Below are 14973 nucleotides of genomic sequence, written 5' to 3'. Positions count from 1 at the left end.
AGAAGCATCTTTCCTGTTCTACTGAGTGGTGTTTCCATGGAAAGATTAATTTCTGTTCTGTAATGATCTGCTGATTGGGGAACATGGAGACATCATTGCAATGAAAAGCAAAGTACCACGTTGTCTTCGCTTCTGTACACATGGCGTATCTTGACGTAAAGCTTTTATTAAGATTGTTGTGTTGTTCATTTTGGGGTCAGTTACTGCTGGAAAGAGAAGTTGCTCTGCTGTTTGTTGTGTGGATAACAGTGACCTGCATCCTTATTTAGGCAGTTCATCTTCTCAAAACTCCAAGGAGGATAATCGGACTTCTGGGACCTCTCAAGAGGCAAGCGCTCCGAAACGCACTTATGAAATGATGGAAGGGCAGATGCGAGGTTTACCAGTACGGGACATGCCAACTGCCTCTATAGAAGGTAGGTTTCAAAGGCTGCCATAGATCACTGAAAAGGGTTAAATGTGCATTTGGTTGTCAACAGCAGAGCTGATAAGATTGTATGGATTTTACTGGGAAATTTAGTTTGCAGAGAAATTGTTCTCCACTAATTGAATGTCCCTTATTATTCTCCGGGGTCTGGAGAGACCCGAGAGCATAGTAAACGTAAGATGTAGAAGCACATCCGCCGCTCACTCTTCCCCATATGATATTCGGCATATCTTCATATTACTCCGGTGCACTGCATTTTAATGCTTGGCCAGGGCTTCTGGCTGTGATTCGCACACTGCATATTCATCCTAGGCCAGGCCTTCTGGTTGTGATACGCGCACTGTATCTTCATCCAAGCCAGGACTTCTGGCTGTGATTCGAGCACTGCATTTTCATCCTAGGCCAGGACTTCTGGCTGTGATTCGAGCACTGAATCTTCATCCTAGGCCAGGACTTCTGGCTGTGATTCGAGCACTGAATCTTCATCCTAGGCCAGGACTTCTGGCTGTGATTCGAGCACTGAATCTTGATCCTAGGCCAGGACTTTTGGCTGTGATTCGAGCACTGCATATTCATCCTAGGCCAGGCCCTCTGGTTTTGATACGCGCACTGCATCTTCATCCTAGGCCAGTACTTCTGGCTGTGATACACGCATTGCATCTTCATCCTAGGCCAGTTTTCTTGTTACGCCGTTCCGCGATCAGGTTAATCTTTTATTGATAGATCGGGCGATTCTGAACGCGGCGATACCGAATATGTGTATGTTTGATTTTATTTTTATTGTTATTTTGAATTTTTTTTAATATTTTTAAACACATTTTCTTTTCACTTTTGGTATGCTTCAATAGTCTCCATGGGAGACTAGAAGCTGCCATAGCCTGACCGGCTCTGTTATAGAGGCGATGGTCAGATCGCCTCTATGTAGTACAATTGCTCACTTGCTATGAGCACCGACCACTGGGTGGCACTCACAGCAATCCGGTACTGACAACCATAGAGGTCTCCAGGAGACCGATCACATGACGCGGGTCACCCATGTGCGTATTTCCGGCTTGATTGCCGGAATCGCTTGTTAAATGCCGCTGTCAGAGTCTGACAGTGGCATTTAACTGGTTAATACAATACCCAGAGAGATTAGCAAAATTAGGATTATTTAGTCTAGAAAAAAGACGACTGAGGGGCGATCTAATAATCATGTATAAGTATTCTCTCCGAGGATCTGTTTATACCAAGGAAGGTGACGGTCACAAGGGGGCATTCTCAGCGTCTGGAGGAGAAAAGTTTTTTCCACCAACATAGAAGATGATTCTTTACAGTTAGGGCAGTGAGAATCTGGAATTCCCTGCCTGAGGAGGTGGTGATGGCGAACTCAGTCGAAGGGTTCAAGAGAGGCCTGGATGTCTTCCTGGAGCGTAACATTATTGTATCTTACAGTTACTGTTAGGTTCTTTAGAAGGATGTAGATCTGGGGATTTATTCTGACAGAATTTTATAGGCTGAACTGGATGGACTAATGTCTTTTTTCAGCCTTACTAACTATGTTACTATGTTAATAGCTGCGGGTGGATCGCGATTCCACCAGCGGCTATTGCGGGCACATGTCAACTGTTCAAAACAGCTGACACATCCTGGGAAAGAGGTGGGCTCACCACCGGAGCCCACATCAAAGGGAGGGAGTCCGACATTGGTGTAATATATATGCCCAATGTCAGAAAGGGGTTAAAGGGATAATTAAAGTTTGAAAACTGAACTTTTTTTTTTTTACATTCTTGAAAAAATTTTTGATTTTTGTTTTTTATAAATAAACAAAAGATATGGACCTATCAATAAAACATTAACCTGATCGCGGAACGGCGTAACAAGAAAACTTTTAACATATTTGTCTATAATTTTCTTTCTAATCTCCTGAGACAACTCTTTCCTTCGCTTTCTCTGGTCCATGTTGAGTGTGATACACACCATGTCACCAAACAGCACAGTGAGTATCTGTAGCCCTCTATCCAGGCCCACTCACTGATTCCAAGATTGTAGACACCTGCGATGCTAATTAGTGGACACACCTTGATTTAACATGTCCCTTTTGTCACATTATTTTCAGGGGTACCATCATTTCTCTCCAGGCCTATTTCATGAGTTTTATTTTTTTTAAATTCTGTGGAATCATGGTTGAAAAGCAATGTCTAACTTTCATTTTCATAGATTTTTGATATATTATTACTTTTGTCAGATTTGAGTTATTTCTGTCACCTTTGTTGGTTTTTCTGTCATGAAATGAGGGGCACCAACAATTTTGATCACTTGTGTATAGGCTCAATTGAAAGTGACAGTTCAGCCCAGTGACACTGTGATCACTGCACAGCTTGCCTAAAAGAATTCTTTCATACTAATTTCTAAGAAATTCAGGAGGGAGAATAATGCAAGCTTGGCCACTGCTGCTGGATCACAACAGTGTCTGTATTACCTCTTTAGTAGCTTCTTACCCTTGGCTATTGGGACATATATCATTATTCTAGGTTTCAGCTGGTAACTTGGCTGATTTTGTAGTAGACCTGTGGATACACGAGGATCTTTGCATAAATTTCCAGATTTATCTTGTTGCCTTAGCGTTAAATGACGGTAAGATCATACAGTGTAGTACGCAGTAATGCGATCTGTGGTCTATGACAGATCTCCTGCTTACACAGCTCCTTTTTAATTGCTTTGTTTTGTAGAATAACGTACGGTATAGGTGTTTATATAACCCTATAAAACATAGCATGGAGGTTATATTTGCTGATTAATCACAATGAATATGGATTTCCTAGTTTGATGTTTGTTTCTGTGCAGGTTTAATGGGAAGAGCAATTCCTGGTGACAGACACAGTCCTCATAGCATGAAAGAACCGCCACCGCATATACGAGGCTCTATTACACAGGGTAAGCTTTGCCCTATTGATTCTCCTCTTTACACTTCTTACTGTACTAAAACATTCTTGTAGCTTACATGTGTTAAAGGAAACTTCTATTTCAGAGTATATTTATAGGTGGTGCCCATCAGCCAGTTAGGGGTTTGCCGGGGGGCCTGTAACTAAAGTGTAATAGGCAAGAGTCATCAGATTACTAACACATGCCTTGTGCATGATTTCTTCACTTTACTTGTCCATGCGGTGGAGGATGCTTTAAATTATGGTCCTCTGCAGCTGCTGTTATACGTGTTTCTGCACACATGTGAAGACTCTAAGGTTATGCTCACATGTTGCGTTTTTGCTGCGGTTTATGCAAATTTTGCACACGGTGCGGATCCGCAGCGTTTCAGACTCTGCGGGTCCGCAGCATATTTAGCTGCGTTGTACAGTACCTTTATTTTCAATGGTGAACTGAAAAACGCTGTGCACATGCTGCGGATTGTTCCATGCGGATTTGCTGAGGGTTCAGATCCGCAGCATGTCAATTCTTTGTGCGGAATCCACAGCGGTTTCACACCTTCTCCATTGTAGAGGTGTGAAACCGCAGGCTAATCCGCAGGTAAACCGCAGGTCTTTTGACCTGAGAATTTACCTGCGGATTTTTCCAAATCCGCGCGGAAAAATCCGCAGCACCTGGCCTTAAGGCCTGTTTCACACATACGTTTGTTCTGTCAGTCGGCACCCGCCAAAAAGGCGGATTACGGATCCGTGAACGCCGATCCAGGAACGTGAGGCAGCGGACGGGCGGACCGATGGGATCCGCCAATGTAGGATTCTTAAAGGAACCGCAGGATAGAAGCCGTGAGGTGGTAAATTCCGGGAGAAGATATGAGCGCGAGATGTGGAGATGATCCAGGAGTAAGTGGGACTATCGCGATATGGGGGCCGAGATCGCGCGATGGCGAGAGAGAGATTTTCGCAGCCGGGATATAGGGTTAAATCACCCGGACAAGCGCAAAATGCGGATCCGCACATGAAAAAAAGTTACATGCTCCGTCCCGTCTGCTTAGCGGACGGCAAAATCTTGGCGGATCCGTACAATAGCGGATCAAACAGATGACCATCCGTCAAGATCCACCAATAATGCAAGTCTATGAGGAAAAAAACGGATCCGCCAACAAAAATGGCGTTTTTTTTTGCAAATCGGCGGATCTTGACTGATGGTGACAAACGGATGTGTGAAACAGGCCTAAGCTGCTTTTTACGAAACCTATTTATTTTTGTGATTTTTTTTTTTTTTTTTCAAGTTTAAACCATAATGTCTTGGTCTCCTCCCCTGAGATGGCAGTTAGTATTAGTACAGTTTAATTAAATTAGTGATATCTGTAAAGTAAACATTGGCTGACCAAGCTGTGAATTTGAACAACTCATGGCTGACCAAAATGTGAAAGTAAACAGTGTCGTACAAACTCAATGCTGCGCCAATGTCTTAGGTACACTCTTCTTGACCTATTCAACTTCCCCCACTGTTTCATTTGTAATTGTTTATTTTTTCATGAACTCATGTGAATTTTTTTGTTCAAAATACTCATTAATTTATCAGACATAAAGATAACTTCATGAAAAACTATTTGATCAAATTACCCTTTTTTCCAAAATGGTTTTAAGGTTTCATGTCTTGCATTGGTGACCTAACACGTTGCATCGTTCATACTTCTGTGGTGGAATCAAATCCTGAAAAATGGAGCAAAAAAACGCTGAAAAACCTGCGTTATATTATATTGTATTATATGCATATTATATATAATATGCATGCACTTGGTTATAGCAAGGCTTTACAAAGCTACTTTTTGTTATATCCATGTACTTCGAAGCACACCAGGATTTTAATCCAAGTCTGTTGAATACACTGCAGTATGCCCACCCACATTCAGCTGGTTAGCTTTTAAACTCTCGGCACAGTGCAACAGTGACCTGTTTAGGAATATTATTACAATACTTAAATGGGTTGTTCAGACATACTGTACTGTGTCACCTGATTTGATGCTGTTGCATGCTGTGAAGTATCTTTCAAGGGTCTAATCAGGAAGAATGTGACCTGTGCATAGTATTTGATAGGTGTCTGTTTTACATCTACTATTAAAGTGTATCTGCTTTCAAACATGCAACAATCACACCTATTGTAAAGAAGTCATCTCTTGACCAAACCTCAATGTCCAGCTAGCACCCTATGTCACTTCTCTCGTTGGCCTCCAAACGATTGAGCTTTCCTGCCACCTCTCCTATCTAACTCACTCTTTGACAACCTACAATCTGGCTTCTGTCCTCACCACTCCACTGAAACTGCCCTAACCAAAATTACAAACAACTCACTAACCGCCACTGCTAGCAGACCATATTCTACAATACTACCTCTAGACCTGTCCTCTGGCTTTGACACCGTTGACTACTACAAAACGTCTCTTCCCTTGGCATCACAGACCTTACCGAACCCAAACTCATCATCTTTCCTCCATCCCAATAAACTCTCCTACCTGTACCGCAAGTCCGCTGCCTCAGAGTAAAGGCCCTTTTACATTTAGCGATGCACCAGCGATCCGACCAGCGATCCCACCCGGTCAGGATCGCTGGTGCATCGCTAAATGATCGCTAGTGAGCTTTCATACAGAAAGACCTCACAGCGATGCAGCAGCGACGCAGCGCACGATACTTACCATTCACACGCAGCGATCCTGGCGTCCTCCCGCCCGCCTCCACGCGTCGCTCGTCGTCACAGCAGGAAGTCTCAGCAGGAAGCTGACGACGAGAAATGGAGCCGGACATTCTCGCGCGATCAGCGATGGACAGCGGGGGAGCCGGTCGCTGGTAAGTATCACACATAGCGATATCGCTAGCAATATCGCTATAACGTCACAAAACCAGTGACGTTTTAGCGATATTGCTAGCGATATCGCTTAGTGTAAAACCCCCTTAACCCTTGACTCTGCCCCTTTAACATTGTGGTTTTTCTGGTCACTACAATAGGGCTAGTGTACAGGTACACAGAGTTTTTGTTCTGAGGACATACATGAGCTGGGTAGTTTCCTACCACTAAATATTTTGTTACATTTTAGTCCAGACACACAGATTATACAAAATGGGTTGAGTTCATCTGAGGTCAGTTTTGCATATACAAATGACACATGCTCCAAGTGAGAACATGGCCCTGATTGTTGGTTATTTGCTACCTTGTTTTTCCTTATTCAAAATTGTATTGTTTTATAATACACAACAAAATCAAACATCAGCAGGTTCAAACGAACACACCATATGGTATAGTAACTACTGAAATAGATAATTGTGTAGTAACATGAAAACAAACAACTCTATACGGTATCAACAGTAGTTTGCAAAAGACAATTGACAGCCTGTTAAACTAAATAACAAGAAGGAGCAGAGAACAGAGAAGAAATGTTTGTAATGACAATGAGGACAAATCACTAAGGCAGACGGAGTTTGAACTATAATACCGGCATATCAAATATCGTAAAAGGATAAGGTAGCAATTATCTTGGCATAGTTTGGTACATCCATAAGGATAAGAAAGATTCCCAATGAAACCATTTTGCAGCCCCTTTGTTAGCTGCCTCTTGTGTATGGGCTATTGGGGATTCATCCGGTGAACTCTAGACACCTCCCCAAACCATTCCTCTAGCGAAGGCAGGGCTACCTTGTTTTTTTATATTGCATTTGGTCAAAGTAAACAAACTCTATTTTAATGTTTTTGTGTCATTTTATGGTACACTTTTCTTTCACTAATTGCTTGTCCACTCAACTTAAGCTTGTAAAGCTCCGTTCATATTTTTGCCGTAGGATCAGAACAGTCAAAATGATGGCGGTGCCGTCAATGTCCTGCCTTTTACCAGACAAAATGGCACAGCTTGTCGCATTTTATTCCCAGCCTTTTTTTAATGGAAACTTTAAATGTAAGAGGATGCCTGGGCCTGGGTCGGGTGATTAATGGCAGGCACCGGTCTGCTACGCTCGTCGCCAGGTACCGGTAGTCGCCTCGGGGGCCATATATTCCTATGTCCCCCCTGAGCGAGTGCATGGCCACAGCCTCTGAGGCAGATTGCCCGGGTGAAGTTGGATGCCTTGGAGACCACATGCGGTGTATCTCCCAGACGTTGATATACCCCGTAAAAAGTCCACGGAGGCCACTTTCTGTGTTCCCTCCCTGTCGACGTACAGTGGCCATGCAGCCCATGTGGCACATCGGTGCCCGGGCAGAAGCAATGCTCCTTGGAGGCCACATATGTGTACCCTCCCTGTTGAGGCCAGACACCAGACCCCCTGGAGAACCCTGGAAGCAAGTACCTGTGAGCAGTGGTGGCCAGGGTGACGTCCATATTCCTTCAGGTGGCAGCCAGTCGGCAGGGGCCCGGAGGAAGCAGGTGTCATTGCAGCCGAGGGCGTGGGAACGCCGCAAGAGTCCCGGGCGCGCACCGGAAGGGAAGCCGGGTATGCGCTGCTGAGGGGGATGCTCGTGCACAGGGGTCGGCAAGGAGCGCGCAGGACGGGGCCAGAGCTGTGAGGAGGCCGGGTACGCCCACCTAGCGGCCGGAAGTAGATGGGGGCGACTCGGAAGTGCGGCACGACACCTGGCAGACAGCAGGGGGAGCGCGCACAGCAAAGCGGCCACATAACAGGGGGCACACATCGGAGGTGGTGCGTATGAGGCATAAAGCGCAAGCGGCCGGCAGGTGCAGGATCAACCAGGTGTGCCAATTAATTAAGAAAAAAAAAAAAAGAGTGCGCTGCTATTTAAAGCAACAGGAAGTTCTGTCAGGCGTCACCACACCATTTTTGGGTTGGATGTGACTGCTTTCAGCACAAAGCAGCAGCAGCAGCTAAACAGTTCATAGAATGGAGAGCCCTTCGGCAGAGCACTTACAACCGCGCCAGGAGGCAAAGGAGAGGCGGTCACGCTCAGAGAAGAAGAGCCAGACACGCCGCAGCAGTGGGAGCCGCTCGGGCAGCGCACGGGCGGATCGTCGCCACAGGAAGGAGGGGTCCCTAGTCTCTTTGGGAGACATTGAGAAGACCAGTCAGCCTCCAGATCCGGTACCCGTTCTGTGAAGCGTCCGAGTGGTGAGTGAGCTTTGAGAAAGTCCAGCACTCTAATGTCTGTTCTCTTTCTCTCTCTCTCTTGTCTCCCCTCTTTTACATACATTGGTGGGTGGAGTATAGGAGGTCCCTAAGAAGAGTAGGGAAAAAACAAAAAATAAAGAATTACCTTTATGCAATAGTTCCTTAGGCGCATCTTGGAATGAAAGGTTGTGCCAGGATTGTATTAACAAGACCGTAGCGGAAGAGACACCCTCATTCTCTGACAGTCTGAGAACCCTAATTCAAACAGAGGTTTGCAAATCAGTAAGGGCATTACAATCAGTGGATACAGATAGCAAAACTAGAGATGGATCCAGCCCCTCAGTGGTCTCTCAGGAGGACTCCACAGGGTCAGAGGAGGACTCAGATAAAACCCGCTATTCAGATAGTAGTTCTGATGAGGAAGACGCATTCTCAGTAGAAGCTACAGATAAGCTTATAAAAGCTATCCGGTCTACCATGGGGCTGGTAGATGAGCGAGCAAAAAAGACAGCTCAGGAACTCATGTTTAGTGGACTACAAAAGAAAAAACGTAGAGCCTTCCCTATTAATGAGCAACTAGAAGGACTCATAAAAGGGAATGGGAAAAACCAGAGAAGAAGTCCCAGATAATCAATTCCCTAAAAAGGAGGTACCCCTTTGAGGAAGAGGCATCCTCGTCCTGGGATAGAGCTCCAAAAATTGATGTAGCGATATCAAAAGTCGCCAGGAAATCCTCCCTACCCTTTGAGGATTTAGGTTCTCTAAAAGAACCTCTGGACCGAAAAAGACAGACAATTGTCTTAAAACGGCCTGGGAGGCCTCGGCTGGGGCCCTAAGGCCCACCATCGCGGCCACTTGTGTGGCTAGGTCCCTGAAAATATGGGTGGACAACCTGGAAGACCAGCTAGAGCAAGGAGTCTCCAGGGAATCTATTCTGGAAGCATTGCCGGCCATCAGAGCAGTGGCAGTCTTTCTCGCTGAGGCTTCAGCAGATTCAGCCAGGCTAGCAGCAAAGTCAGCGGCCTTAACCAATGTAGGACGCCGGGCAGTATGGCGCAAATGCTGGCCGGGGGACACTCAGGCAAAGTTGAAACTCTGCTCTCTACCATGTGAGGGAAATTCCCTGTTTGGTCCGGCATTGGATGATGTGTTGGAGAAAGCCGGCGACAAAAAGAAGAATTTCCCAAAACAGCCATTTCAGGCCTTTCGGCGCTCCTTTCAGAAGGGCCGAAAATTCAGAAGACAGCAGTACAGGGATCGAGACAGAAACGATTCTGACAAGCGAGCCAGAGGCGGGAAAGGCTTCTATTTCGGCAAGCCCTCCAAAGACGCCAAAAAACCCTCCCAGTGACAGTCCTTCTCAGGTGGGGAGAAGGCTCTCTCACTTCCTCCCAGCCTGGGAGAGGATCTCATCCAGTACCTGGATCCGGCAAATAGTAGGGTCGGGTCTGGAATTAAGATTCCACCACTGGCCGCCACAAAGATACATGCAGACTCCAGTACAGTCATCTCAAGAAAAACCTGAAAGTCTAGAAGGAGAAGTATTATCACTTCTAGGAAAACATGTCCTGGAAGAAATTCCGGAAAAAGAGAAGAAGGAAGGGTTTTACTCCCCCCTATTTATTATAAAAAAGCCAGACAATTCCTGGAGGACGATTATAAATTTGAAAGGCCTCAACAAATATCTGATAGTTCCATCTTTCAAGATGGAAACGATAAGGTCAGCGGTGAAGCTCCTCTATCCTCAGTGCTACATGGCAGTCCTGGATCTCAAGGATGCTTACTATCATGTCCCGATCCGGCAACAGGACCGCAAATATCTCAGATTGGCGGTTCAGATAAGGTCTCAGTGGCGTCACTTTCAATACAGGGCTCTGCCCTTTGGTGTGGCGATATCCCCCCGAGTCTTCACAAAATTAATTGCAGAGGTCACAGCGCATCTCAGGGAAAAAGACACTCTGGTGATACCGTATCTGGACGACTTCTTGATAGTGGGAAGAAATTTCTATCACTGTCAAGAACAAGTCAAAATAGTGATGGAGACACTACAGACCCTGGGTTGGCAACTGAACCTCAAAAAATCCAAACTGGTACCAGCAATGATCCAGAATTTTTTGGGCTTAACAATGGACTCGGTGGTACAGGAGTGTCGCCTCCCAGTGGAGAAAGAAGAGAAGATCAAAAATCTAATCATGGCAACATTAAAAAAAACAGAAATGACTCTGAGAAGGGCCATGTCAGTGTTGGGGTCCCTAACTTCCTGCATACCAGCAGTAAAATGGGCCCAGTTTCACACAAGAAAACTTCAGTGGTGTGTTCTACAAAACGACCTGAGGCTTCAGGGGCAGTTAGAGCAGAAGCTCACCCTCCCGGACCCTGTACTCCAGTCACTCAAGTGGTGGTTACAGATAGAGTCCTCCCCAAGAGGAGTGCCCTGGACATACACAGCCTCCAGAGTAGTCACAACGGACGCCAGTCCTTGGGGCTGGGGAGCCCATCTAGACACACTATGGCTCCAGGATCCCTGGGTCCAGGAGGAAAGAAATCTATCCTCAAACGAGTGGGAGCTACTAGCCATCGAAAGGGCGCTGAAAGGATTGTTGACACACCTAAGAGGACATCATGTGAGAGTCTTATTAGACAACCGTACAGCAGTCGCATATGTGAACCACCAGGGGGGCACCCGTTCTCGGTCCCTGATGCAAATAGCAGGAAGTATCATGGCTCTAGCAGAACACCAGTTCCTTTCATTATCGGCCCTGCATATTCGATGCGTAGAGAAACTGAAGGCAGACTTTCTGAGCAGGAACCACCTGAGGCAAGGAGAATGGTGCCTAAAAGAATCCATTTTTCAACGGATTGTGCATATGTGGGGGAAACCCATCATAGATCTCTTCGCCTCAAAAACCAGCAAGAAGGTTCAAAAATTCTGCTCCCTAAGTCCAGCAGACAGGCCGTTGGCAGTAGACGCCTTCAGGATAAAGTGGACACCAGGTCTCATGTACGCCTTCCCTCCAATATGCCTCTTTCCAGCAGTTCTGAGGAAGATCAGGGAGGACCAAGCCAGAGTAATTATGATAGCTCCTTTTTGGCCAAAAAGACTGTGGTTCTACTGGCTGAGAGTGATGTCAGTGACGGACCCATGGGTGCTCCCAGAGGATCATGACCTGCTAACACAGGGTCCCTTCAATCACCCTCCGAAGTCCAGGCTGCATTTGACAGCCTGGAATTTGAAAGGTCACTGTTAGAGAAAAAAGGTTTCTCAGCGGGGTTAGTATTCACCTTACTCAATAGCAGAAAACCAGTGACTACGAAAATTTATGGAAGGATATGGAGGAAATTTTTATCTACCTCAGGCCCGATACGGGAGGGAGAAGTACCGGTAGGGGCAGTACTGGAGTTTCTGCAGAAGGGTTTAGAGTTGGGGTTAGCTGTCAGCACCCTCAAAGTTCACGTTTCAGCCCTGGCAGCCTTATTCAACTATGACCTGGCAATCAATAGTTTGGTGACCAGGTTTATCCGTGCCTGTACTAGAGCTGACTCTGTCCCGTCTCCTAGGCCTCCTCCCTGGGATCTAAATTTAGTCCTATCATCTCTGACAGAAAGTCCATTTGAACCGCTAAACGCAGCGTCAGATAAGGTGTTAACTTTAAAGACAGCCTTATTAGTGGCACTCACATCGGCCCGTAGGGTCGGAGACTTACACGCCATACACTCAGGTAATGGACGATAGGGTTGTGTTAAAATTAGACCTGCATATCTCCCTAAGGTAGTGTCGAAATTCCACAGGGCTCAGGAGATAGTCTTACCATCCTTTTGTCCTAACCCCGGTAACCAGAAGGAGGAGAGACTTCATTGCTTAGACGTTAGGAGATGTATCCTACAGTATTTAGAGATGACAAAACCTTGGAGAAAACAGAGGGCCTTATTTGTCTCATACCAGGGGGCAAGAAAAGGCCTTAAAGCCTCTAAGCAGACTATAGCTAGATGGGTGAGAGAGGCCATCATGCTAGCATATAGTACAGGCAGGGCGGTTCCAGAAGGCCTAAAAGCCCACTCCACGAGGGCCATGGCGACTTCCTGGGCGGAGAAAGCTGACTCCTCCATCAACCAAATCTGTAAGGCGGCCACTTGGTCCTCTCCGTCTACCTTTTTCAAACATTACAGAATAGACCTATCTGCTACCTCTGATCTCACATTCGTGAGAAGAGTGTTACAGGCAGTGATCCCTCCCTAAAGAGAATACAAATCTCTGTAACTCTCTCGTGGTGCCGTCATGTAGAATGGGAAAAAAAAGGGTATTACGTACCCGGTAATGTGTTTTTTCATGAGACATGACGGCACCCTTATATTCCCTCCCTATTGATCACGTCATTAGTTGGGTGCATTATTAGCATTATACACTCTATTCGGTGTTGGAAATTTAGTAGTGTAAAGGATGTATTATTTATGTGTACACTAACCTGCGGAGTTCCTCTCGTGCTCTGTAAAACAACAGATGCGGAGAGAGGAGCCACCCCTTTTATCTTGAAGGTTTCCTGTCCTCGTTGGGAGGATCCCCTCTCTCCCGTGGTGCCGTCATGTCTCATGAAAAAACACATTACCAGGTACGTAATACCCTTCTTTTTTAGCTTCAGGAATCTCCTTTCTTCCTTGGTAAAGTTTTTGGAAGGAGTAACTCACGTTTCAGCCCTTTGTATTGACCACATATGTGTTTATAGATATAAATGAGATCTGAGACATCTTTTTTTTAAGCTGAACACTGCCAACTTTTTCAACCTCTCATCATATGAGAGGCCTTCCATCCCTTATAATAATCTAGTTGCCCGTCTTTGAACTGACTCACTTCTAAATATCCATTTTAAAATGTGGAGCCGAAAACTAGATGCCATATTCTAGATGTGGCCTCACAAGTGATTTATAAAGGGATAACAATACATTGGAATCACAAGATTTTATCTCTTTTAATACACCTTAAAATCCTGTTTGCTTTTGCAGCTGCTGCTTGACATTGAGTGCTGCTTCTCAGCTTACTTGTAACCAGAATACCCAAGTCCTTCTTCTGTTCTGTAGTCCCAAGTATACTCCCATTTAATGTATATGGCAGCAATAAGATTACTCTGCACTAGGTGCATTACTCTACATTTATCTACACTAAATCTCTTTTGCCAAGTGTTTGCTCACATGGTGTCATCAGCAAAACTGATACCTTACTCTCAATCCCATCCACAAAGCGATTAAAAAGAATCGGTCCCAGCACAGATCCCTGCAATACCCAACTGCTGGCTATATCCCATTTAGAGAATCTACCATTTACGAAGACTCTTCCCTGCCCTGCTCCCCGAGACTGAATAGTCCCTCTCCATGTGTGTGTGTATGTGGAGAGACTAGTCTGTTTAGGGGAGAAGCAGCCTGGACCGGCCTTGGACTAGTTATCCTAGGCACATCGTCACTGGCTAGCTTTTCAAAGTAAATTGTCTCTGAAATGCCGCAGTGTTTCAGAGTAAAATGTACATGGCAGCAATAACACCAATAAGAAAATGAATATGCTTGCCCACTGTAAAAAAAAAAATTAGAGATTGGTGCTCATAAGAGAAAACAGCTTTTAAGCATAGAGATTACTTTGTCACTCAATTTAAAATCGTTTTTATTTTTTAATGTGGCAAATCAGTCAAATCACAATAAAAGATAAAAAACGTTTTTCAGTTGAGTGCCGAAGCAATAGCGCCATTGCCTATGGTTCGGTCAACATGAATCTCATGATAGGTTTATTTAAATGTTATAATGTAATAGGATTTATTTGTGTAACTTAAAGAAATTGTCCATCAGAGAGGAGACTTAATAGCTGTCTACAAATATCTAAAGGGCTGTTACATTGTAGAAGGATCAACTTTATTCTCATTTGCATAAGGAAAGACTAGAAGCAATGGGATGAAACTGAATGGGAGGAGACACAGATTAGATATTAGAAAAAACTTTTTGACAGTTAGAGTGATCAATGAGTGGAACAAGCTGCCACGAGAAGTGGTGAGTTCTCCTTCAATGGAAGTCTTCAAACAGAGGCTGGACAGACATCTGACTGGGATGATTTAGCAAATCCTGCTTTGAGCAGGGGGTTGGACCAGATGGCCCAGGAGGTCCCTTCCAACTCTACGATTCTATGATTCATACCCCTCACTTGGTCCCCAGAAAATAATAAAGCCTGTACTCCTCTCCCGCGGTGGCTACATTCACGTAGTGTCGGCACTCTGTCTCCCTGGGCTTCCGTGCTGTTGTTTTGGCGCCAATGTCACTGTCCCCACCTCCTGTCAAATTGAGCAGGAAGAAGATTTCCGAGATCAGCTGCAGCCCTTACTTCCTCTTCATGGTTGATTTGTCCGAAGGCGGGGACAGTGATTCTGGAGCTGTTTGGGCGCTGGGGTCATGTGTCACTACAACCGCACACAAGCCCCGTGACTGCGAGTGCTGACACCGCAGGAACGGCGCCAGCATGGGAGGTGAGCGTAGGCTTTATTATTTTATGAGGGCCAA

General features: G+C 45.4%; 1 protein-coding gene across 15 annotated transcripts in view; it reads left to right on the top strand.

Moving 5' to 3' along the window:
• The window catches only part of NCOR2 (nuclear receptor corepressor 2), a 545344-nt gene that overhangs the window by 497805 nt on the left and 32566 nt on the right, over positions 1-14973 (top strand). For 14 of the 15 annotated variants that reach the window (XM_073586135.1, XM_073586128.1, XM_073586134.1 and 11 more), the window contains exons 29-30: positions 274-416; positions 3254-3343. In XM_073586135.1, coding sequence (XP_073442236.1) covers positions 274-416; positions 3254-3343 — 233 coding nt within the window. Of the gene's footprint in view, positions 1-269; positions 417-3253; positions 3344-14973 lie in introns of all 15 variants that reach the window. The other variant, XM_073586130.1, reaches the window with a different exon arrangement.

This window comes from Dendrobates tinctorius, unplaced genomic scaffold (assembly GCF_039654945.1).
Source record: "Dendrobates tinctorius isolate UK_male_01 unplaced genomic scaffold, ASM3965494v1 ptg000090l, whole genome shotgun sequence".
NCBI classification, from domain to species: Eukaryota; Metazoa; Chordata; class Amphibia; order Anura; family Dendrobatidae; genus Dendrobates; species Dendrobates tinctorius.
This window is presented reverse-complemented; position numbering and strand designations above follow the sequence as displayed.